The sequence below is a fragment of the Elephantulus edwardii genome, unplaced genomic scaffold (genome assembly GCF_000299155.1).
Source record: "Elephantulus edwardii isolate Elephantulus edwardi_28Jun2011 unplaced genomic scaffold, EleEdw1.0 scaffold00087, whole genome shotgun sequence".
Lineage (NCBI taxonomy): Eukaryota > Metazoa > Chordata > Mammalia > Macroscelidea > Macroscelididae > Elephantulus > Elephantulus edwardii.
In genome coordinates, this window is record NW_006399837.1 from 7,595,660 (window position 1) to 7,620,482 (window position 24,823).

The following is a 24,823-nucleotide window of genomic DNA, read 5'->3' on the forward strand; positions in this document are numbered from 1 at the left end:
AACACAACTGGCAACTATACAAACAGACCTCACCTGATGGTCTACACAGGAATCAGATCAATTACATCTGTGGGAAGAATTTTTGGAGAAACTCAATATCAGCTGTGAGAACTAGGCCAGGTACTGACTCCTTTACAAGTTCAAACTGAAGCTAAAAAAACAAAACCAAATCCACAAGAACCAAAATATGAGCTTGAGGTTACCCCATCTGAATTTTAAAACCATCTCAGGAACAGGCTTGAGGCGTGAACACTAATGAATGAAGACCTATGAGCTGTGGAAGGATATCAAGACTATCAGCCAGGAAAAATGAGAGGTCATTACGAGGACAGAGGAAGAAGAAAAGACCAGAATGGATGTCAGAAGAGACTCTGAATATTGCACTAGAGCGCCAAGAAGCCAAAGCAAAGGGAAGACATGAAGAAGTTAAGGAGCTGAACAGAAGATTTCAGTTCAGGAAGACAAAGCAAATTATTATAACAAAATGTGTAAAGAGCAGGAGTAGGAAAATGAAGAGACGAGCTCGCTTCTCAGAATTTCTTAAGCTGAAGGAACTGAAGAACAAATTAAAACTGAGTTTCAGTACTTAAAGAAGTCATAGGCAGAACAGTGAATGATCCAGGAAGCACTGATGGAAGACGGAAGCAGTATATAGAGTCACTCTTTCAAACAAAATTGGCTGACACCGAAAAACTTCATCCAACAAAATAGAATCAAGATGCAAAGGTGAAGAAAGAGGACGTTCAAGCTGCTGTGAAGGAACTGGCAAATAAGGTGGCCCCAGGTATTGATGGAATAGCGACTGATATATTTCAGCAAACAGAAGTTGACCTGGACATCCTCAACAGGTTGTGCCAAGAAATCTGGAGCATGACTACCTGGCCAACTGCCTGTAAGTGATCTGTATTTATACCCACTCGAAATAATCATCCAACAGCGTGTGGAAATTATCGAACAATATCACTAATTTCACATGCAGGCAAAATCCTACTGAAGAGTAGCCCCAAAAGACTGAAACAGTACATCAACAGAGAATTTCCAGAAGTGCAAACTGGGTTTAGAGAAGGCCATGGCACTAGGGACATTACTGCCAATGTCAGATAGATCTTGGCTGAAAGTACAGAGTACCAGGAGAAAGTCTACTTACATTTTATTTGCCATGCAAAAGCATCCGACTGCATGGATCACAACCGATTTTGGCTAACATTGAGAAGAGCAGGAATCCCAGAACACTCGGTGCTGCTCATGCAAGCCAGTCCTCGGAGGAGGCCATCATGCTTGGAAGGGAGGAGAGACAGCACAGGAGGGAAAGACTCTGGATGAGATGAATTGACACAATGACTGTGTCAGAGACAGGAGACTGGCACAACATAGGTCAGGGTTCAGAGCTATTGCTCATAAGGTCACTATAAGTTGTCAACTCAATGATGACACTTAACCACCACCACCCTTGAAAAGAGACATCATGCTTGGAAAGGAAGGACAGTGAAAGGAGAGGAAGACCTTCAACAAGACGGACTGAACATTAACTTCTTCCGCAATGGGCTCAAGTGTGCCAGAGACCATAAAGAGGGCACGGGATAGGATGGGGTTCAGATCTCCTGTTCACAAGGTTGCTATGAGCTGCACTTGAACTGATAGTCCCTAACAGTGACAATGGCTAGAGGTCCATCTGAACCACATAATACACTCTTGCTCACTTGGTATTTTAGTCCTGTTTGTGTACTTATTTTAGACTTTTATCTGCATATTATCTGTGGTGGGAAAGATTTGTTTTTATCTATCCAAGTACATTTACTTGAATTAATATTTATGAAAGAAATTATCTGATCTGCTCATTAATCACTCTGAATTAAAGACAGGCGGAAATGGTAGTGATGGACATACCATCCTAGATTAAAACTATGTTCACAATATTCCACCTGGCCGTGGGACTCAGTGGGATTTACTTCCAAGGGCTTATTTATTAGATGATTTATTATTGCCAGGCTCAATTTATGCTCACCTAATGAAGAAATAGCCTCATACTGAAGGAGAGGCTGTACCACCTACCACATACAACCTTCCATTTGACTCTTGATTTTGGAATGAATAAGAGAAAGGAAGAGGCAAGCCACACCTTTCTGAAGAATTTTGAGATGCCCAGGACCACAGGCATGGCCAGTGCAGTGGGTGGCAAGGGGCGTGCAGGCATTTGGTGTTCTACCAAATCACCTGCCCTCTTCTCCCCACAGATCTGTGCTCAGGGACACTGTCTCCTGTGGACCATAAGGACAGCACTCTGGTTTCCTGGCTTTTTTGCTGGGATCAGACAGTAAACGACACAGAGATGAGATGGGTAGGTGAGAAGGAGAGAGAGGTCAGCACTGGAATAGGCAGGTGCTGGACGGTTCATCCTTTGTCTGAGGCACAAACCCAGCTTAGCTGAGCACTAGGATTGACCCTGTCTTTGCTTAAAATATTAAAATTCTGTTCATCATAGATTTTGCCTTATTTCTGAAAAAAGAACTATTATTATACTCATTTCTGAATTTTGGAGATCTCCTTGTCAGGGTATGCAGCCCAGAGGTGAATCCTTTTAACTGTCCAGTAAAAGGCACACCTTTGTGGCATGAGGCAGCACTCAGGGTGCCCTGTCTGCCTTCCATCAGTCTTGCGTTCTCCTTACAGCTTTATGTCTGCTGTTTGGTGGTGTTAGGTGCCATCGAGTTGCAAAGGACACATAGCGACCCTGTGATAGTTAATGGCTCTGCAGTGTTGCTAACTCTTAAATCAGCCCTTGGTGGTTTTCCTGAACACTAATTAGATTTTTAGGGAGTTCTGGTGGTGTTTGTGGGGTGTAAGGTCTTGAGCTGCCAACGCAAAGGAAGTGCCTCCCTGATTGTTTCAGTCACTAGTGGTTCTGTGGAAGAGGGAAAGTCTTCTCCTGTGACTCACAACTTCCTGAAAGCCCGCTGGGAGGTCATCTCTGAGTCAGTTCTGACAGGTCTGACTCAACAGCGATGAGCTTTAGAGTTTGAATCATACTCTTGCAAATTTATCTAATATATTCCCAGTCCCTTCCAGAGAACTGACACCTCATTCCTTTTAAGACCCCGGCACTGAAACACTGCAGACCACATTATGAAGTAGTGAATCTCTTTAGAATTTGTCTTTGAACAGTTTGATAAGGTTCCTATTGCCAAGTGCACGAGAGAGAGAGGCTTATCTGTTCATTTCCTTTACAGGGTTATAGGGCTGATTTTTCCCAGATTAGAAGAGAGAAAAAACACAGTTCATTTCAAATCCCGAGGGGTCCCTAACCAAAAGGTCGGTAGGTTCGGTGAACCCTGGCAATGAGTTTCTAGAAAGATTGAAGCCAAGGAAACACTCCAGGGTTCACAACAGCAAACCTAAGAAAGGCATATTTTAGGGAGGCCTCTGAGAGCCTCAACATGTATTTTAAGAACCCACAGGAAGGTCTTAGCACTGTGGACCAAAACCAGAAAAATGCTTCTTACATCTTTAGTATAAAACCATCCTAAGGGCGCTGCCTTAACTGTGGGGCCCACTCACCTTCACACTCACGCTTCCCTGGAGTTTCAGCTGCAGTCTGATCATGTCCACATCTTCCGTGGTGCAAAGCTGATTGAGCTCTGAGACCTTCTTGGACATTTCGTCAATGGCCACTTCAATGGGGTTCAATTCAGTGCTTGACTGGCTGACGACTTGAATCCTTTTCTTCACGTAGGGGAATAAGTGGCTTGCTGCACAGAGGTGACAGGGGGGGATTCAAAAGTGGACAATTAGTGAAGAGTCAAACATTCCCTTAACCCTCAAAGGATCTCGTGTCTTTTCATTCCACGGAGCTCATGCTACTCTGCGTGTTATTTCTATTCAAGAGCTTTTTTTTCCCTCCTACGTGCCACACCCTCACAGTTCCTAGTTATTTGTGTTGATGAGCTGTTTTTTCCTCCTATGCACCTCACCCTCTCACAGTTCCTACTTATTTGTGTTGATGAGCTGTTTCTCCTCCTACGTGCCCCACCTTCTCACAGTTCCTAGTTATTTGTATTTATAAGCTGTTTTTCCTCCCACGCGTCACACCCTCTCACATAGCCTTGTTCTTGCCCAGTCACTTGGTTTGAAGATGTTCTTTCTCTTTGTTATCTCATCCTCAGGGACGAACCTTTAGTCTCTCAAGATTAAAAACCATTATAGCTCTTCTTAAGAAGATGGTGCAGACAGATTAGTGGTAACGACTTTATATGGGATACAGAGTCTATGAATGATTTTATGAAACACAATGTAAATGAGGGATTGTATGGAACACAATATATGTGAATGAAACACAATGCAAATGGATTATTGAATGAAAACCAATAAAAACTTTAAAAAAGAAATTCTAGCTCTTTTTAGCAATATTTGATTCCCATAAAAAGCTACACCAAACACAATAATGAATGCTTGGCTATATAAGAACTTTAGTGGTGTAATGTGTCATTGGGCTGCTATCCAAAAAGTGGGCTGTTTGGATCCACTAGCTGCTCCTGGAGATAGATGGGTGGTGGTCTCCCGTCAAGATGTATAGCTCGGAGATCTGGGGGAGGGTCACCATGAGTCAGAAATGACTCAGTCATGTCTGTTTGCTTGGCTTTGGCGTTTAGTATGTATTGTAAGGATCTCTGGTGGTGCAGCACTTACGAGTCTGGCTGCAATCAAAAGTTAGGTGCCTCAAACTCATCCGCTGCTCCTGGGAGGACAAAGCAGTCTGTTTTGGTAAAGACTGCATTCTGGACACCGTATGGGGACGATTCTACTCTTTCCTATAGGGGCACCAGAAGTGTAATCGATTAAACAACAGGATTGATTCAGGAGTTTGGAATAGAATACAAGAGCTTTAGGGAGCTCTAAGTGGCATGGTTTCCAGGGAATTGCAGTTCCAATTCAAAGGCCACACCTCTCTGGTGGTTCAAATCCACTCAGGGCTCAGCGGGAAATAGATGGGCAATTTCTTCCTATGTGATTCACAGCCGCAGAAACCCAGTGGAGGGTCATCTATGTGTTGCTTCCAACTAAATGACAAGCAGAAAGAGAGAAGGAGAACTTATGAGTTGATTCCAGCTCAGCGACAGGGATAGAGACAGAGAGACAGAGAGAGGCAGAGAGAAAAGGGAAGAGATAAGAGAGAGAAGCTTTGTTTAAAAAAAGTATTACAGAATTTCTGGATATGTTGTTTTAAGATGGATGTTTCTTTTTTTTTTTTACAGAGGATTTGGATTTCCATTCATTCATTGCCGCAATTTTCTCCCTGCCCACCCCTCCCCACCAGCTCACTTCCCCCTCCGAAGAGAGAAAAAAAAAAGAAAACAAAATTCCTTCATTAGTATACAATTCCCACGTCCCTTCCCCCCACCCCCCACCCCGAGTACACTTCTCTATGCAACCTTAATTCTGGATTCCTGTGCTAACCATAATACTCAATCATATATCACTTCTAATCTGTTCTTTCCCTCATCTGTTTCAATACAATATACATAATTTATCCAGTTTTTTCTGTCATACCCCCACCCTGATGTCAGACCCATTCTACAACAGTGGCACCATGCAATATTTGTCCCTTTGTGACTGAGATATTTCACTCAGCATAATGTCCCCCAGGGTCACCCACTTTGAATAATATTGCATGAGTTCCTTGTTTTTCAATGCTGCGTAGCATTCCATTGTGTGGATATACCACAGCTTCTCTATCCATTCATTTGTTGATGGGTCCTTAGGCTGCTTCCAACTCTTTGCTATTGTAAACAAAGCTGCAATAAACATGGGTGTGCATATATCTGCTTGGATGGCAGACATGGTCTCTCTGGGGTATATTCCCAGTAATGGGATTGCTGGGTCAAATGGTATCTCTATTTGCAATTTTTTGAGAAAGTGCCACACCGTAAGGTGGATGTTTCTTATAATTAGCTATCATATTATAGAATTTCTGGATATGTTTTTTTAAATAATTTTTTAAATTTTATTTATTATTTTTGTGTGAGTGTACCGTCAAATCAGATCTGACTGGTACAGGAGGAGATTGTCCCTCCTTCCCCGGCAGAGCATCTGGTGGATTCGAACCGTGCACCTCTGGGATTGTAGTTGCAGCTCCTTACCACTAGGCCACCAGAGCTCCCCTTGGATATGTTGTTTTAAGGTGGATGTTTGTTATAGTTTAGCTATCCTATTCCTCTCTCGGGCTGTGGAATAACCTAGTACAGCTTATGTCTCAAGCAGCTGAAATAGAATTGCCTCCAGATTCCCTTCGTTCATCTCCTGCTCCCTCAGTCAGTCCCAGGAACCCCTGCTGGTGGTCTGACCTCATCCTCACGCTGTGACCCCCTGGCACTGCCGATGTACTTGGCTCTTTTCCCCACCAGGCTGCAAACAGGCTGAACACAAGATTCATGTTTTATTTATTTTGAGTGTCAGTTAATGGCCATGCACTGAATGCATGGTGAGCCGGTGTAAGGACTGTACTAACTCATAGATCTCACAAGGTCTGGGAGGGGCAGAAGAGAGCACTGTCTGCACACATTTCACAGATGAGTAATTCGAATCCCAAAGTTGTTCAGAATTCTGCCTAAAAGCACAGAATTATGAGAGCTACTGGTGCTTTGGTGGAAGGAATCACGCTGCCAATGCCATGGTGCGTGGTTCAAATCCAGCAGCTGTTCCATGGGAGAAAGATGGGTAATCTTCTCCAGTGTGGTTTACTGCCTCTGAAAACCCCTGCAGGTTGGTCAGCTGCGAGTCAGTTCTGACTCGACGGTACAGTACTACAATAAGAAGTCTGAAGGGACAATGGAGGTAGCTTAAGGGAGAAAGGAGAGGAAGTTAGAGAATGCTTTCCCCAAAACCTGGACCACTTGGCCCTGACGATGATGAGATCGGAAGGGAAGAGCTGGGTAAAGTAACTCCAGTGACAGCTTCCCCTCTGGATGGCTTCCCAAGGGTCTCGCTCTGCCTGTCACCCTCAGAGGCGTGTGACAGAGATGCATTCTACTCCCAAGGCTCCTCAACAGTCTCTATGCAATAAGGCTTTATTCTGAGGTTCTTTTGGGTGGACTCAAACCTCCAACCTTTCAATTAGCAGCTGGGCCTGCAGGTCAATTGCACCACCCAGGAACTTTCATCACAGACTGCATATAGTGCTCCTACGAATCTGCTCCTCCAGACCACTGTTTGTAAGTTAGGACACTTTGGTTATGTTACTGCTTTTCACCCAATGGAAGACCCAGCCTTGAAGTACGATCTCACGCCTGCAGCTTCACCTACTTGTGAGGATGGTCCTACGTTTGCACTGTTCCTCCACTCCGCCGTGCTTCTTCCCCGAGAGCGTGAAGGGCGTCTCAAACACGAAGCGATTGATGTTGTGATGCATTTCAAAATCCGTCTTCCGGTCCTCTATCTCCTTCTCCTCAAAGAATGGCGTCACGTAGGTCACCTGGATGTAGGCATACTTGGGGTCCAGATCCTTGGGGTTGACCTGTAGTGAGTGACACATGGGCAAAGAAAAAGTAGTGAGCTGTGGAGTAACTGCAAGAAGCTTTGTATTCCCTGTTCGATCTCAAAATGCTGTCTTGTGCCCCTGGGAGAAAAACGGGCACCCCTGTAATTTCAAGGCTGGACAGGATTTCAGAAAGGGCGGCTCTGGGCTCCAGCAGTTAGAAGAGAGGTAGGAACTGTCTCTCCCGATGCTGAAATTCTGCAATAAAAATACTCATGTTCACCTATTCTGCTTTCTGTAATGATTGTCCAATAACCTTGGTCCAAAAGGCAAACGTCTTGAATCACAAGCATACCTCTTTGACCCTTTATGATTTAGCTAAACTGAGATTAGAACTTGAGCTTGTAATAAGGTGGGTGTTACTCTAGTCTAGTCAACGGTCCATCACATAGTTTCATCTATTTTTATTTTTCATTTCTCAAGGTTTTCCTCCCTCTTTAATAAATAATTTGACATAATAAATGTTTCTAAATGACTTTGTAACTTTTTCAAGGGTCTTGGTCGATACCCCTGGAGGAATGGGCTTTGACTCAGAGTGATGCTGTGCATGAGAATGAGACACCAGCCTCTCCCGTACCTTCTCAAAATCATTGCTAAGTTCATGACTGTTGTTGAAGCCAATTTATCTTTTTGAGGTTGTTGCTCTTTTTTGTTGACCTACAACTTCAGCAAATATGGTATCTTCTCCAGAGACAAGTCCTTCCTGGTAATATACACGGAGCAGGTAAGATAAAGCTGCCTGTCCCCATATCTAAGGAGCGTGCTAGCTGCTCTTTCAAACCAGAGCTGACCCTTCCCCTGGCAGCCCAGGATATACTTTCCCACCACCATTATGTGAAAGCAGCAATTATTTTTCAGTGTTTTTTATTCATGGTCCAGTTTTCATATGCTTTTGAGGTGAATTAAAAGGTGATATCTTGGAGAAACAGCACAGAATATATACGGGGAATCCCAGGACACATCCTTCAAGGCTCCATGAGATGATTTTTAGTACCTTTAATACGGTGCTTAAAAATCTTACAAACTTCTCTTCTCTCTCCTCATCTGTCCATCCACTGAATATTCATCCAATTCAGGAAATTTGAGAAAGCTCACAATTGTATTAGTGATGCCACTAATAAAATATTGTAAGGTGGAAAATAGTAACCATGTCACAGTTGAAAAAAAATGGAGGTCGAGGTTGGTCAGCTAAGTTCTACAACATCACCTGTGGTGAAATGGAGATGTCAGTTGTTTTGACCCCAGCTTTGGCCTTTCACCCAGAACTCTACCCATTTTCTACTTAGGAATACCACGGCGTGAGTGATTACACATCTGCCTCCCTTGAAGGGAAAACATATCTGCAGCTTTCAAGCTCCCAAAGGTAATATTCTCAACTTCAACTCAAGCTCAGTGACCTCATTTCTTTTTTTTAATTAATTTTAATGAAAGTTTACAGAGATTTAGAGTTTCCAGTCATCCATTGTTGTACTTTTCTCTCTGCCCACCCCTTTCCCCCAATTCACTCTTCTCCTTGACAAGAAAAAGAAAAGCTCTTTCATTGCTATGCAATTCTTCCTCACAAGCCCACTACACTGTAAAGCCTTCAAGACTCCTGTCATGACAATAATACCTAATCACATATCCATTTTAAACAGTTTTCTGGCTCACAGTGATCTCATTTCTACAATTTTCTAAATACCAGCTTTGTAAGAGAACAGGAAGAAGCAAGCAGACCTTACACAACTGGCACCAACCAGCTTTTCCATCTCTGTCTCCTGAGATCTGCTATTGTCTAAGCAAAGATCTCCCTTTAATTTAGTTGTGCTGTCGTACACACTGGTGCTTCTCAAATGCCCTCTGCTTCCAGTAAACTTCTCCTCACTCTTCAATTCACAGACCAAACCTCCCCTCGTCTGTGAAGTGTGGCCTAAACAAGAATGGGCTGTTCTAGAGAGTTTCACTGTGTAAGGTGGACCTGGTCTTCCCAGTTACACTCACTGCATGCTACTGAATGAGCTCTGTGCCCGTCCTCCTCTTCTTCTTGGCCCCACGGGAACTGTCAGCGGCAGAAGGCAGAGGCACTGCATGTACGAGGGCAGCTTCTGTGGCAGGGTCTGTGGGGAGGCGTGCTGCTGATCTAAAGGGTGCTGCGATCCACCCGTGGGTCCTCGGAAGAAAGATGGGCAGCCTCCCCCATGTCCTTTACAACCTCTGAAAGCTGGCTGGAGGGTCAGTTATAAGTTGGCTGTAACACAATGGCAATGAGCAGAGCTGTGCTAAATCCTATTAGATATGTTGTTGTTGTGTGCTCTTCACGCAGAACTGACTCAGCTGATGTTCCAGTAGGTTTTTCGGAGGCAGTAAACTGCACAGGAGGAGACTGCCCAGCATTCTTCCATGGAACAGCTGGTGGATCTTGTCACTGGGCTGATTGGCAGCATCATGATAGATGGTGAAGATACTGAGATTGTTGACAGCTTCAGTTTGCTTGGCTCTACAATCAAGACTCTTGGTACCAGCAGCCAGGAAATGAAAAGAAAAATTACATTGGGAATGTCTTCTGTCAGAGACCTCCCCAAGGTACTGAGGAGCAATGATGTCAGTCTGGAGATAAAGGTGCGCTTGACCCAGGCCATGGTCTTTGCCATTACTTGCTATGCACCAGAGAGTTGGACAATGACTAGGGATGATAGAAGCAGAGTTGATGCCTTTGAGCTGTGGTGCTGGAAAAGAGTATTGAATATATCATGGACTGTTAGAACAAACAAGTTCAACCTGGAGAGGGTGAGTTCAGGCTGATCCTTGGAGGCAAGGATTCTGAAGCTTCATCTGACATACTTTGGTCCTGTTGAAGAAGGGACCAGTCCTTAGAGAGGGACGTCATACTTGGGAGAGTGGAGGGACCGTGCAGGAGAGGAAGAGTCTGGATGAGATGGATCGATTCCGTCACTGGGGTAATGTGGATAGGCGAGTCGGAGACAGTAAGATTGGCAAGGGTTAGAACAGGGTTTAGAGCGACTCAGTGGCACATAACAACAAAAACAAGCCTTCGTTTAACAGTACAATTTCTTACTCACTAGGCTACCAGAGGTAGGCCAGGGGAGTTAGGCTGAATAAAAAAAAAAAAAGAGAGAGAGATTAGAAGATTCTGTGTAGTCTAATGTGAGGATAAAACAACAAAACGTATTTCAAAACTACAGTTTTCAAGTCCTCAAAGATCTCTTTGACTTTCAATTTGCTATTGAAAGGCTTTGATGGCTACCCACACATAAATGATAGAGATGGAAGAAATATACCATTTAGAAAACTGTTTTATAAAATACCTAAGATCACGTGGATGAGCACCCTTTTATTTTTGACAAAATGACATTACCAACCAACCAACCAACCACTATGGTAAACAAACATCTAGTTAAGGTGGTGATTTTTCAGTGAGGCCAAGTATTTCATTAAAGAGAGTTTCCCCAGCCATCGGTGAGCTCTGGTTACTGGCACGGACGTTGATTTTCATGTACCTTGTTGGAGTCCTGGATGATCTTCACATTGTCTGCCCCGAATTTATCCGCGTAGAGCTTCAGAAGCCTTTGGGAAATCTCAGAGAGGCCTGTTAGCTTGGGCTCTTTATAAATATACTCCTTGCCCTCTTCTTCTTCAAAAAAGCCCTATGGGAGAGAGATCGTGATCACCAGACTTTAATCTAGAACGTCACATAAATATCACAAGACCAAAAAAATCACTTAAAAAATGCCAAGTTTTTATTCGTCATCCAAGGAATCCTGTAAATGTAAAACTAGAAGAGAATGAGGTTAAAAAAAATTAAAACTATTATGTTAGAATCTGGTATTAGTACAGGTCTTACCTTGTCAGCTCCAATAATCTCTGAAGTACTTTATGCATATTGCTGTTTGTGGAAATGAATGGGATTACTGGCTTGCATGATTTATGAGGAAGTTTGCCCATGTGGACGTTTGGGGTAAAACACAAAATTGAGAACAATCACGGCACTACTCAAAGAGCCATATCATTTTTTGTTAAGACAATCTATATACATCCTTCAAGCTAGCATGAGACACATTGTGTAGCTTGGAAAAGTTCCTAGGTGACTCAAATATACATTCCACATGATTTTAAAAGAAAACCATAATACTTTGTAACATTGTCACAACAGAACATACAGACAACCCTACAAAAAACAGATCTGAACCCTGTCCTATCCTGTGCCATCCTCCCTATTTCTAATACACTTAAGCCCACTGCTGCAGTCACTGAGTCAGTCTATCTCTTTGGGGGGGCCTTCCTCTCCTTCACTGACCTTCCATCTTTCCAAGCATGATGTCTCTTTCCAAAGAATGGTACTTTAGAAATGCAATATATTTTGTAATTGTTATGAACTGCCCCCTGAGGACTGCCTTAGCTGTGTCCCAGAGGTTTTGACATAGAAAGAATTTTCACAGAGGAAGATATCTGAATGGCAAACAGACACATGAAGAAATGCTCTAAACCACTGGCAATACGAGAGATGCAAATCAAAGCCACAATGAGGCACCATTTCACTCCAGTAACAGTGGCAAAGTTTAACAGGGCAGCAAGTAATAAATGTAGGAGAGGATGTGGAAAGATATGAACTCTTATACATTGTTGGTGGGATTGTAAAATAGTACAACCATTATGAAAGGCAGTTTGGTGCTTCCTCAAAAAGCTGAACACAGAAATTCCATATGACCAAGCTATTTCACTACTTGGAATATACCCTGAGAAAATCAGAACTGACGTCCAAGTGGAGATTTGTACACCAGGGTTCATAACAGCATTATTCATCATCGCAAGAACATAGAAACAGCCCAAATGTCCAACCACAAACGAATGGATTTACAATTTATGGTACATTCACACAATGGAATACTATGAAGCAGCATGCAGGAGCAATGATTTTGTAAATTATTACCTAACTTGAGAGGGACTGGAGAGCATTACGCTGAGTGAACGAACTCAGTCCCACAGGATAAATGTTGTATAGAACCATTATTGTAGAAGGAGTATACGGATCCAAGAGCAAGTATAAAGAAGTATAAGGATCTTGAATAACAAAACGGAGATAATAATTTTCAAGCTAAACATGCTTCTTTCACTTCATGCCAAAAGGTTTTGGTCAAAATTCTGAGATCCATTCATACAAAGGAAGGCATATTTGAGAATCATGGATATATATCCTTCAGGGAACAGTGACCAGCGTTGTTTTAATTGATTTAATTCCAGGGGTATTCAGGTTTTGCAAATATGCAGCGGGAATTGCCTTGTTCCTTTCATGAATATCAGTGTCTAAGAACGTCCTTGACTACAGCTGTCGTTTGATCATGACATTCATTTCATTACTCTGGAAATGAGCACTTGCCGAGGATGCTTTCTACAGTCACCTGTGTGGAATACTTCCAGAGCCATGATGCCAGCTGCTGCATTAGAAATTTCATGCCACACACACAGAGGTTGCATTTTCAAGGTTCCTGCAGTGAAATCAGTTTTCTAATATCCAGGTCATTGCACTTAATGCAATTAAGTGCACTTAGTGCAATTAATGTTAAATATTCTAACCTGTGCTGTTGTTGATTGCCATAGAGTTGCACATGACTCGTAGCGACTCTATGAACAAAAGACCTGAGGCCTTTCTAGAACTATCGTTTCTCCAAGCTCATAGAGTTTCCAGAGGCACGTTGTTCAGGAAGTGGATGCCACTCTTGCTTCCAAACTTGTCTTAAAACTGGGAGCTCCACCAAACATTGTCCACCATGGGCAGCCGTTATGGCATTTGAGACACCAATGGTACAAGGTTCAGCATCACTGCAAACCCAGATTACCTCCGTGCAGCAAATTGACAGAAGAGTGCTGTACAATTTAGAAGAATGTTCCTCCAAAATATAGTAGCAAGGGATTAAAATATAATCCCTCAGGCCCAACTTTTAACTACAAGGGTTCTCCAGGAGGTCTTATTGACTCTAAACAAGAGCCTTAGATAAAAAACCAAAACAACAAAACATTCCACACTGACCCTCAACCAAAACAAGAGAGCCCATCATATTGAGTCCAGTCGCTTCACCTGGTCTCCAAAATGGTGACAAGGGGTTGGCCTTAAATACAAGTATCCACCTGGAGGTATTGCTGACTCTAAACAAAGGGCTTAAATAAAAACAATAAAATAATCCACACAGATACTCCACCAAAACCAGAGCACCATCGTACAGAGCCCAGCTGCATCATCCAAGTCCAAAACGGAAGACAAGGACTTGGTGTTATATGTTATATATCCTAACCTATATATATACCATACACTAAAACACTGGTCCTACAACATGCTAAAATAAGTTGCCAAAGACCCAAGTGGATGAAAAGAACCTATTGTAAATTATATTCCTATAATATCTATAATTATTTACAAAGTTGTGCGCTGTGTCCACAACAACAAACACCACCACACTCTTTGTAATAACACACTGTGTGGCATTAATTTAGATGTTAAGAAGTGCTCTTTTGCAGGGACCTCAAGTGCTATCATGAAAAAGAAGTTATTTCTGTACATGTTCTGGGGGGAACGTTCAAGTCCGTTTGGTGTATATTATCAAATGTGAGGAGATGTGCACTGTCTACTGCTGAGTTCTATAGCTCACCACACACATGGAGTGTCTCAGGAGAGACAACAGCGGATATCATTTGGGCAAAGATGACTGAGGTTCTAATCAGGACAACCTTGATGAGTTCCGATTGTTCAGAGTGAGCAAGTGCTTAAAATTAGAGGTTGCTGTGTTCAGAGATGGGTGGGAACTTTGGTGGCAGAGTCCTGAGAGCTGTGCAGCTAACTCCAAGGCTGAAAGTTCTGGTGGTTCAGATCCACTAGCAGTTTAGAGGGAGAAATACGGGCAACATTTTCCCAGGTGATTTACAGCCTTGGACACCCAGTGAGATCCTGAGCAGGTAAAGACTGAATGACATTGAAGGGGTGGGGGGAGACAGAGAAGGAATGCTCTCAGGTTTGCAAATGTAGTAAAATCATTTGCCCAGGTTGAATTTTTTTATAAAGATAAATGACAACTGAGAATACTGGCAGCATTAAAACAAACAAACAAAAATAAAAAGAGCAAAGGCATACAGTCATTCCACTTTACTGAGGCATCTGGAAAAAGAAAAAGTTAAGTCATTTGAAACTCAGTCCCCTCCATCCAACCCCGTTATCTCCCGGGGCCAATTTAGTACAGGAGTTTTTCCAGCATTCTTTTAGTAGATGAATTAAGGACCCAAGACCCCCAGCTGTAAAAATGAAGGCAGAAAATATTGGTATGGTAGGTAAGGGGAAAGATTTTAAAGAATTATAAAAATGTGTGAGCTAGACAAATAAGCAGAGTGAATCTGTACAACGTGCAGCATTTTGAGGAGCTTTTCAGCTTCTCCAACAGTGAAACTCAACCATATGAAGTTGCCAATTTTGTAGGTTAAAAAAAAAAAAAGATTGGTTAAAGGCAATTTCATATGGCCCAAGCAATTTCTAGTCTTAAAGGCCTAGATGTTACCAGCTTTTTCTACTTTGGTTTGTTCTTGAAGTTTAGAACATCACTTTTTTCCTTTCTTTCTTTCTTTCTTTTCTTGAGATTGACAAAGTAAAGATTTATTCCACTGTCTACCTTGTGTGTTGGGATGTGCACTTTGATCGTTCCCATTATTCCTGAGAAAAGAGCTTGCCACCAGCAAGTTCCTTCTCTCCAAAATACTCTTTTGGTAAAAGGTGGGGTCTTTTCAACACTCTTGGGAAGTAAACCTCTATAATTGTCTTTCCAACTCTAAAATTCCAACCACCATGGTCTAATTAGGATTTAATTTATAGTAACTGGAAGTGAGTCGGCAAACTTCAATACTGAACTATTTATATGTTTTAAATATTGTTGCTGTTATATGCCATCAAGTTGGAACCGACTCATAGCTGACCCTCCAGCACATTTTCAAAGGTTGTAAACTGCACTGGAAGAGACTGGCCATCTTTTCCCATGGAACAGCTGGTGGATTAGAACTGAATGCCTTTGGATTGGCAGAGCAACTCCTTACCATCACCAGAGCTCCTTATATTTGAAATAAGGAGTATTCACACTAATCTCTGAGGAAGTAAACTCTCAGATTACCTTTGGGTAGAAAGATAATACACAAAAAGGAAAAGATACCGTTTTTGTAATTCTGTTAGCTGGAAGAAACCTAATTTAGTTCAAGAAATGCAGAATGACTAAAAAATGAATGGGAGCAGGATTAGATCACTCTTTGAATCAAAATTTGCACCAAAATGTTATGGTTCAGTCTAACCATGTGGATGGAGATGTGAGGACTATTAGAGCATGCAAAATGAAGGGAGGGCAGGAGACAGAGAGAGAAGAAACTTACCACAGCCTGCAGCCACCAACACCAAAGGAAGAAAAGAGCAAATATCGGCATTAAAACCCAGCTGATAAGCAGCACAATCTATTTCAACTCGCTTATCGACTTATATCCTAGGTGTAGACTGAGGGAAACCACCAGGCAAACAATCTGCTTTTTCATGATCATGAGTAAAAATATAATAATAATAATAACAGAAGTTATTAATGAATAAAAAATAAGTTCATGACTTTTCTGTTGGAAAGCTGACCTGAGCTTTGGCAGAGTTAAGCCCTGGTTAGCCAAACACATATACTGTATGTGACTGAATCTGGTGCTGTTCAAGCAATCTGCGCTTTCCCCCTTGAAACTCTATCTTTACCCCTGCAACCTTCACCTCTCACCTCTATTTTCCAATATGTGTGTGTGTTTGTTTATGTATGTGTCTGCCTGTCTACCTATCTATCTATCTCTCTATCTATCTATCTATCTATCTATCTATCTATCTATCTAATCTATCGTTTTTGTTAATTGTCATTGAGACGTAAATGACTCATAGCGACCCTATGAATGAAAGACCAGAACACTTGTATAACTTTCATCATTTCTCCAAGTTCATAGAGTTTTCAGAGGCAGACTATTTCGGAAGTGGATGCCACTCCTGCTTCCAAGCTTGTTTTAATTGGGGAGTTCCACCAAACAGTGTCCACCATGGGTAACCATTACCACGTTTGACACATCAGTGTCACAGTGTTTAGCATCACAGCAACCATGAGTTACCTCTGTACAGCAAATGGACAGACCAGTGCTATACCACTTAGAAGGATGTTTGACCAAAACAATTAAAACCAGACCTGAGGGCCGCAGATTAAACTCACCCACCTCTGGCTATCCACATGTATATTTGTTTTATAGATAACATGTATATATGTTGTTGTTATGTGCCATCAAGTCATAGCAAACCTAAGAACCACAGATCTGAACCTTGTCCCATCCTGCACCATCCTCAGCATTCCTGATATGCTCCAGGAGGGAACTGGAGAAGAGTCCTGACTATCCCACAGATTGGCAAAAGAACAAATAGATAGGTTTTGGAGAAAGCGCACTCAGAGTGCTCCTCAGAGGCAGGGATGACGAAGCTTTGTCCCACATACTTTGGCCTTCTTGTTGTTGTTGTCGTCGTTATGTGCCATTGAGTCGTTTGCGACTCATAGCGACCCTATGTACAACAGCTCTAAACTCTGCTCTGTCCTGTGCCAATCGCACTGTCTCTGACACTCCCATCCCGATTATCCCAGGCACTGAATCAATCCACCTCATGGAGGGTCTTGCCCTCCTGCACTGTGTCTCCACCCTCCCAAGCATGATGGCCTTCTCCAAAGACCGGTGTCTCTTCCTACAATATGTCCAAAGTATGTTGGGCTTCTTGTTAGGAGAGGCAGTTCCTTGGAGAGGGACATCATGCTTGGAAAGGTGGAGGGTCAACACAAGAGAGGAAGACCCTCAACCAGACGGATTGACACAGTGACTGCAGCAATGGGCTCAAGTGTGTCTGGGATGATAAGGACGGTGCAGGAGAGACCACAGTTCAGGTCTGTTGTTCACACAGTGACTATGAGCCATTTTAACTATGAACTTGACTTACCGGCACCTAACAACCACAACAACAACCACAACAACACTGTGACAGTCACCAGGGCACTCTAGCTTGTTGACAGTCTTCCTCTTTTTCTTTCCCAGCGACTTTTTCCAAGGACTGGCCCCTCTTTATAACATGCCTAAAGTATATGTAATTATTTTATGTATAATATATATATTAAAAATGACTAAATATATAAGGATTTTTTCCCCTGCCACTTTTCTTGTTAATATTTTGGCTAGGTCTCTAATTGTTTCTTTTAAACTCTCCTTCAGATTCTCTGATTTCTCTCTTATGTTACTAGACATCATCAGTTCAGATTCCATTCCTTGGACCCAGAAAAATGCCTGCTTTTTTTTTTTTTCTCTAGACTGTCCCTCCATGTTTTTGTCCTCAGGAGAAAATGGACCAGAAAGCACAGTATATACTAGCGTATAGAAGGCAAGAGATACGGGGATTTAATTGCATTTACTTACTAAACTAGGAGTGAGTGATGTACCACAGGAACTCGGGTGAAACTGTTTACTACAGATTAGTAAACTAAACACAACTTGAGCTTCTGTCATCTTACTAATAACTAATAATTACTACTGTTACTATTACTATTACTATTACTACGACTACGACTACTACTACTACTGGTAATCCATTCCTGCAACTACCCTCCTATGCGCCCTGAGGGAAATCTGAGTGGTGAATGATACTGTGATAATTAAGGCTTGCTTTGTCAGGTAAACATCCGCTATCTTTATTAATTCAGGTCTTCATTTTACAGTGGGCTTTGATGATTGGGGGAGGTGGTGGTGGAGAAGATATTTTTCAAAAGACATCACAGGGAATGATCTAGAACAACCAACATGAATTCGACTCTGTCACTTAGAGTCTTAAAAGTCTCTCATGAGAGCAGGAAGCTATAATCGCAACATTACTTTTTTGTCCTTTCAGATTTCATTATTATTGTGATTTGTGTGGAAGCTTACAAATTACATTGGTTTTTCATCTGGTCATTCACTCACATTTTGTTTTATAACATTATTTACAATTCCCCAATGTAACTGCCCTTTCCCCAACACAGCTTATGCATGAAGGAGAAACAATGGGGTGAAGAAGTCTGGGAGCGTTTCCAACTACAGAGCTCAAAGAGTGGAATTCTTATCTACAAGGGTAATACTGCGAAATGATTCTGCCGAGAATAATAGTGTTACGAGCCTTCCCGAAAGAAACAGGATGGTGCTGAGTATATTCCATTTAGGAGGTATTCACAGTTAGACATCACTCCTTAAGGGCGATGCTATGGCAGTCTATTCATTTCAGTTTTGTTCCCGTTTTACATAGCAAGCTGAGAAAGATACTAGAAAATGACATTAACCAGCAGTAGAGGACACAGATCATCAATTATTACACCTAAAAACTGTGCTAAAGGAGAAGAAAAGAAATTGTATGACTATTTAGTGGAAAGTTTCAGATCTTGATGTGGGAAGCCTCATCTTCTAAATTTCCTATAAAGTGATTGTTTCCATGTGAATTTTACTTTGCTGTGACATAAAGCCACAATTAGAGAATTTTGTACAAACTGGGAAATTGGGGATGATGGAAAATAAGGAAGATATTATCATCTTCCTTCTCCAAGAAGTGAGGAATCCTTGCTCCCAGCTCCATCTGAAAGAAAGAGCTCAGGGACGTCTCTGCTCATTTGTTCTTCCATTTGGGATACTTCCACGTCATCACACCCAGAGAAACATTCAGAACACTCTGATATTTCCAGAACCACACAGCCAAGTCCAGTGGCACATAAAGCATGAAATACAGCATCAGGTTTTAGAGACCGTGCTGCTTCCAGTGAACTTACCTGCCCATAAAAGGCCACACGGTAATAGCGACCAAACAACCGCTTCTCGGAGTTTACCACCTCTGCCACTTTCAGGTACGACCGGTGGATGTCGTAGTAGAGATCGGATAATTTCTGAAAGCAGAAAGGTTACATGAAGATGATTATGACACTGAAGAAATGAGTTCTCTACTTTTGGAAATCATCAGTAATTCACCAGTTTAGTGCAGGGTGCTTTATTTAACTTGTTTGTTATGCATCAGAGAGCTGGACAATGACTATGGAGGACAGAAGGAGAATTGACGCCTTTGACCTGTGGTGCTGGAGAAGAGTATTGAATGTATCATGGACTGCCAAACAGATTCATCCTAGAGAGGGTTAAATCAAGCTGCTCCTTGGAGGCAAGGATTCTGGGGCTTCGTCTGACATACTTTGGACATGTTGCAAGGAGGAACAGGTCCTTGGAGAGGGACATCATGCTGGGTAGAGTAGAGGGACAGCACAGGAGGGGAAGACCCTCTATGAGGTGGATTAATTCAGTGACTGGGGTAATCGGGATGGGTGTGTCAGAGGCAGTGCGACTGGCACAGGATAGAGCAGGGTTTAGGGCTGTTGTACATAGGGTCGCTATGAGTCACAAGCGACTCGATGGCACATAACAACAACAGCAACAACAGGTGTTTGTGACACATACTTTGAAGTCTCTCTGCTTTTCGAAGACAGCAATGATGGGCTTGTTGACGTCAGCGATGAGTTCATATCTCTCAGACTTCCAGAGGAACTCCACACACATGTACAACTGTTCCACCAGGATATTCTGTGATTTAACACATCAAAACAAGATTTCACGAGGTTAACATAACGGCTTATAACTAGTTTGGTTTCAAAATAGTTCATTGGTCTGTCTATAGCTCTCTGGTTAACCTTATTTTCCCTTTTTCAATTGGCTATCAATGTCATTGTCAAGGTCAACTTTCACCTTAAAATAGGCAATGAGATGTCTGATGCCTTAAAGCTTTGTAGGAAGTTGAATGTCTAGGACCCTCTGTCCAAACCTCAACCTTGCATTCAAGAAGCTCCACAACCAGACACGAACCTCCCTTTCTTGTGTCTTCTTTGATCCCCTGCCATTGACTTTGATCCCTTGCCACTGCCTTTGCAATTTAACCATACCACACTACACCATCCTTCTAAGACCTTCTGCCCTCTTGTTGCTGCTATACTTACACGAGCCTTCTTCCACTTGACCTTTTATTATCCTATGAAATGTTAAAACCTAGTCCATAGTTTTAACCAAAACACATAAATAACCTCAAACTCAATGCCACTGAGTCAATCCTGGCTCCCAGCAACCCTTCATCAGATAAATAATAAAGGAAACTGCCCATCTTTCCCTGCAGAGCCTCTGGTGGGGGCTAACTGCCTTCGGGTTAGCAGTGTAACTTGTTACATCCTACACTGCTCCAACTCTCTACAGTTTTACTAATGCCCCTCTTATAAGAATTCTAATCTCTCTCATATATGCTCATTAAATCTTCACAATTACTGCAATAGTTGAGACTAGTATTACACACACAATGTTAGTCCACCTTCTTGAGGGGCTACTTCTTTTTCAGAGACTGATATTTCAACTAGCATGATGTCCTTCTCCAGTGAATAGCCCTTCCTGATGACATGTCCAAAATATGAGAGACACATGTCATCGTATTGTTATTTTATGTTCTCTAACAAACTGGCCTAACATACTTTGGACATGTTGTGAGGAGAGACCGGTCCTTGGAGAAGGACATCATGCTTGGGAGGGTGGAGGGACAGTGCAGGAGGGGAAGGCCCTCTATGAGGTGGATTGATTCAGTGACTGGGATAATTGGGATGGGAGTGTCAGAGACAGTGCGATTGGCACAGGACAGAGTGGAGTTTAGGGCTGTTGTACATAGGGTCGCTATGAGTCGCAAGCGACTCGACGGCACATAACAACATAACAACAACAACAACAACAACAACAACAAACTGGCCTTAGAGAACGTGCAAGAAGGGGTCTCCTTTGAACACAGTCCACGCTTGCAGTCACTGTATCAATTTGCCTCATCTTCGCCAAAGGGAGCTAGATTCTCATCTTTCTTCCCACGGAGTCTAAGAACAGCTAATTCTGGCTTACTTTGATGTTGCTTAATTAAGACAAAGTGTGGAGTAAGCTTTTCTCACATATGAATCAGTTCTTCTTCCTTTTCTTCACATTTGACTTACTGTTATTGTCCAATGCACATTTTTACTCAGTTATTGTGTGCTACTGTAGTTAGGTGCCACTGGGTTTTCAGAGGCTGTAAATCACACTGCATGAGGTCATCCATCTTTCTCCCACGGAGCAGCTGGTTAGATTCGAACTATGTGCCTTTGGGTTGGCAACATAACTCCTTACTCACTAGGCCACCAGAACTGCCTGATTACTGTGACAAGGACTACAGCCTTTAATATGGGTTATACGACAACAACATCAAGAGAACAAAAGTCCTCATCACCAGGCCAACAGGCGACATCATGATAGATAGAGAAGAGACTGAAATTGTCAGTAATTTCATCTAGCTTGGATCCACATTTAACACTCCTGGTACCAGAAGGAACAAATCAACAGACATATCACAATGGGAAAATCTGCTGTCAGGGACGTTTCTGGAGTACTAAAGAGCAGTGATGCAAGCCTATAGACTAAGGTGTGCCTGATTCAAGCCATGATTTCAACTGCTTGCTATGGATATAAAAGCTGGACAATGAGTAATGACAACAGAAGAAGAATCAATGCCTTTGGGTTGTGGTTTTGGCAAAGAGTACAGAATATTCCATCGAATGACAAAAGAATCAATAAGTCTGTCTTTGAGGAAGTGCAACCGAGAGAGCTCCTCAGAGGCTTGGATGTGACATTTCATCTCACATCTGGGCATGATGTGAGGAGGGGACCATCCTTGGAGGAGGACGTCACATTTGGAAAGGTGGAGGTGCAGCCTAAGAGAGGAAGATCCCTAACAGAACAGACTGTCACAGTGACTGTAACAATGGGCTCAAGCGTGTCCAAGATGGTGAGGACGGTGAGGGCTCAGAGCCATGTTCACAGGGTCATCTGAAGTCACAGATGACTCGAGGGTACATACCAACAAGATAGAACTTGGTCTCACCTCATTGTATGGTGTATCCTGCATTCCTGAATCTTCTTTCATTGCTCCTTCTTCTTTTATATTTGGTGTGATGCTCAGAAAAGCTGGCCAGCCCATGGAGAACATGCCTTTGGAGGAACAACAACAACAAAAATAATAAAAATGACATAATTATTTATATGAGCCAAATTATGCTTGGGCTAGCTAATGTTCCGCTTCATGATGTTACAAGTGATTGTTGTTGTTATGTGCCGTTGAGTCACTTGCGATTCATAGCGACCCTATGGACAAGAGCCCTAAACGTTGCTTTATCCTGTGCTAATCTCACCATCTCCGACACATTCATTCCCACCACCCCAATCAGTATTGCACAGTTTCTTACCGCTCAGCCACCAGCATCACAAATGACCATCTTCCCTAAAGTTCACTGAATGCACATACCTTTTTCTCAAAGAGTGTGTTATATTGCAATATAACCTTATCTCTGAACATGTGGACTTAATCATGCTTGATTATTGAGAGTTCAACTTATTGGGATGTACGTTCCCACTGGCTCTTACACTGACACCCAATTTTATCAAGTTCCTTCTTTATTTATTTACTTATTCTTCATCTTGAATTTGGAATAATCTTTATGGAATTTTATGGTATCAAATGATGGCTGAAAACAGATGAGAAGGAAAGTCACAGTAAAGAAAATGATGAGGCGTCTGATGATCAGTCTTTAAAAACAAAGTTAAACAGAAAGTGTGGAACAGGTCAGAGGGAGACCTGCCCTTGAGGAGGATGGAACGATGGGGGCACGTTCCCCAGGGCCCTCCCACAAGTGACTTCATTGTCTCACAGTTCATTTGGACCACTGGATTCTCACATCTTATTTGAAAAGTCCATTGCAATCTACACTAACTTTAAAGAAGAGACCAATTATGTTTCAAAAATATTTCAATTACTGTCCACTTATATTTGGCCTGGGCTTCTCTTCTTTAAAATCTAAGGGCTTATTTCTGCTGCTAACAACAAGCTTTCCATGAAGTTTTGAATGTTTAGACAGTGCTCTCAAATACACTGCAATTCATTAGCACCTTGTGTTTGAACACGTTCTTGCAAGAAAACAGAAATTAAATATATCAATTATACTGCTGATTTTGTTTCACCTAGAACAACTCTTTTCATTGTTATATAATTTTTTTTAATCAGTCATCGAAAATGAGTAATTTTTAATGACAGGAAATCTATGCCACAAACACCTTATTATGTTAGGATTCTTAAAATCAGTTTATACTGCTTTTCAAAAAAAGTAAGACAGAACATGTTTATTATACAGTTCTACACACATAGTACGGAGCTTTGGTGGCCTAGTGGTAAGAAGCTGTGCTGCAATCCCAAAGGCACACAGTTCGAAGCTACTAGCTGCTCTGTGTGTGATTAACTGCCTCTGAAAACCCACTGGAAGGTCAGCTATGGGTCAGTTCTGACTCTACTGTAAACACCACCACCACACATATTAGGGCACTATGGTGACGTGTGATAAGGAGTTACACTGCCAACCCAGAGGCATCCAAAGGTTTGAATCCACCAGATGCCCCATGAGAGAACAATGGACAATCTCCTGTGTGAGTCACAGCCTCTGAAATCCCAAAGCTGGATCAGCTATGAGCAGGTTCCGAGTCGACATACACAGCAGCAACAATACACATGTTATATGTGTGTCTTCAGTCTTAGACCGAACGGGAGCTCTGGATGCCTAGCGGGTACAGAGCTGTGCTGCTGATTCAAAGGTGTCACTTCTCTGAAGGTTCAAGTCCACCGGTGGCTCTGTGGAATACAGATGGCCCGTCTCTTCTTGAGCAACTTAAAGTAGCGGAAAACCCAGAGGAGGCTCAGCTACAAGCCGACTGGAGATTGATGAGAGTGTTTTATTCTGAGCACAGGAGCTCTGGCGAGGCGCCCACAGGGAGCTGGACTGTTAACCCGGAGGCAGTTTAAACTCCCCAGGAACTTCACAGGAGAAAGAGCAGTGTCCAGCCTTTGACGTCCTACTTGAGGTCAGCTATGAGTCAGCTCCAGCTCAAGCGTAATGAGTGAGGAGAGTGGATTTGCAATTTTGTCACATTTGCCACTTAAAATGGTCATTCCACAGAGTAGAAAACATTAACCTTTTTTTAAAAAAAATGGATCCTTTTAAAACATTTTATATCAATTTTCTGGTTGGAATCCCCAGGGCAAAATGCATGTAGACTGATAGCAAAATAAGGAGTATTTCTCCTAATACTAACCTAGTGAACACAGAATTCTATTTGCAGGGGAGTTTT

General features: G+C 42.3%; 1 protein-coding gene across 1 annotated transcript in view; it reads right to left on the bottom strand.

Moving 5' to 3' along the window:
- DOCK10 (dedicator of cytokinesis 10) overlaps positions 1 to 24,823 on the bottom strand; it is a 286,066-nt gene that overhangs the window by 8,026 nt on the left and 253,217 nt on the right. The window contains exons 48-53 of the mRNA XM_006890320.1: positions 22,533 to 22,639; positions 20,057 to 20,179; positions 19,384 to 19,497; positions 11,026 to 11,172; positions 7,297 to 7,507; positions 3,556 to 3,746 (exon numbers count right to left, since the gene is read on the bottom strand). Coding sequence (XP_006890382.1) covers positions 3,556 to 3,746; positions 7,297 to 7,507; positions 11,026 to 11,172; positions 19,384 to 19,497; positions 20,057 to 20,179; positions 22,533 to 22,639 — 893 coding nt within the window. The remainder of the gene's footprint in view (positions 1 to 3,555; positions 3,747 to 7,296; positions 7,508 to 11,025; positions 11,173 to 19,383; positions 19,498 to 20,056; positions 20,180 to 22,532; positions 22,640 to 24,823) is intronic.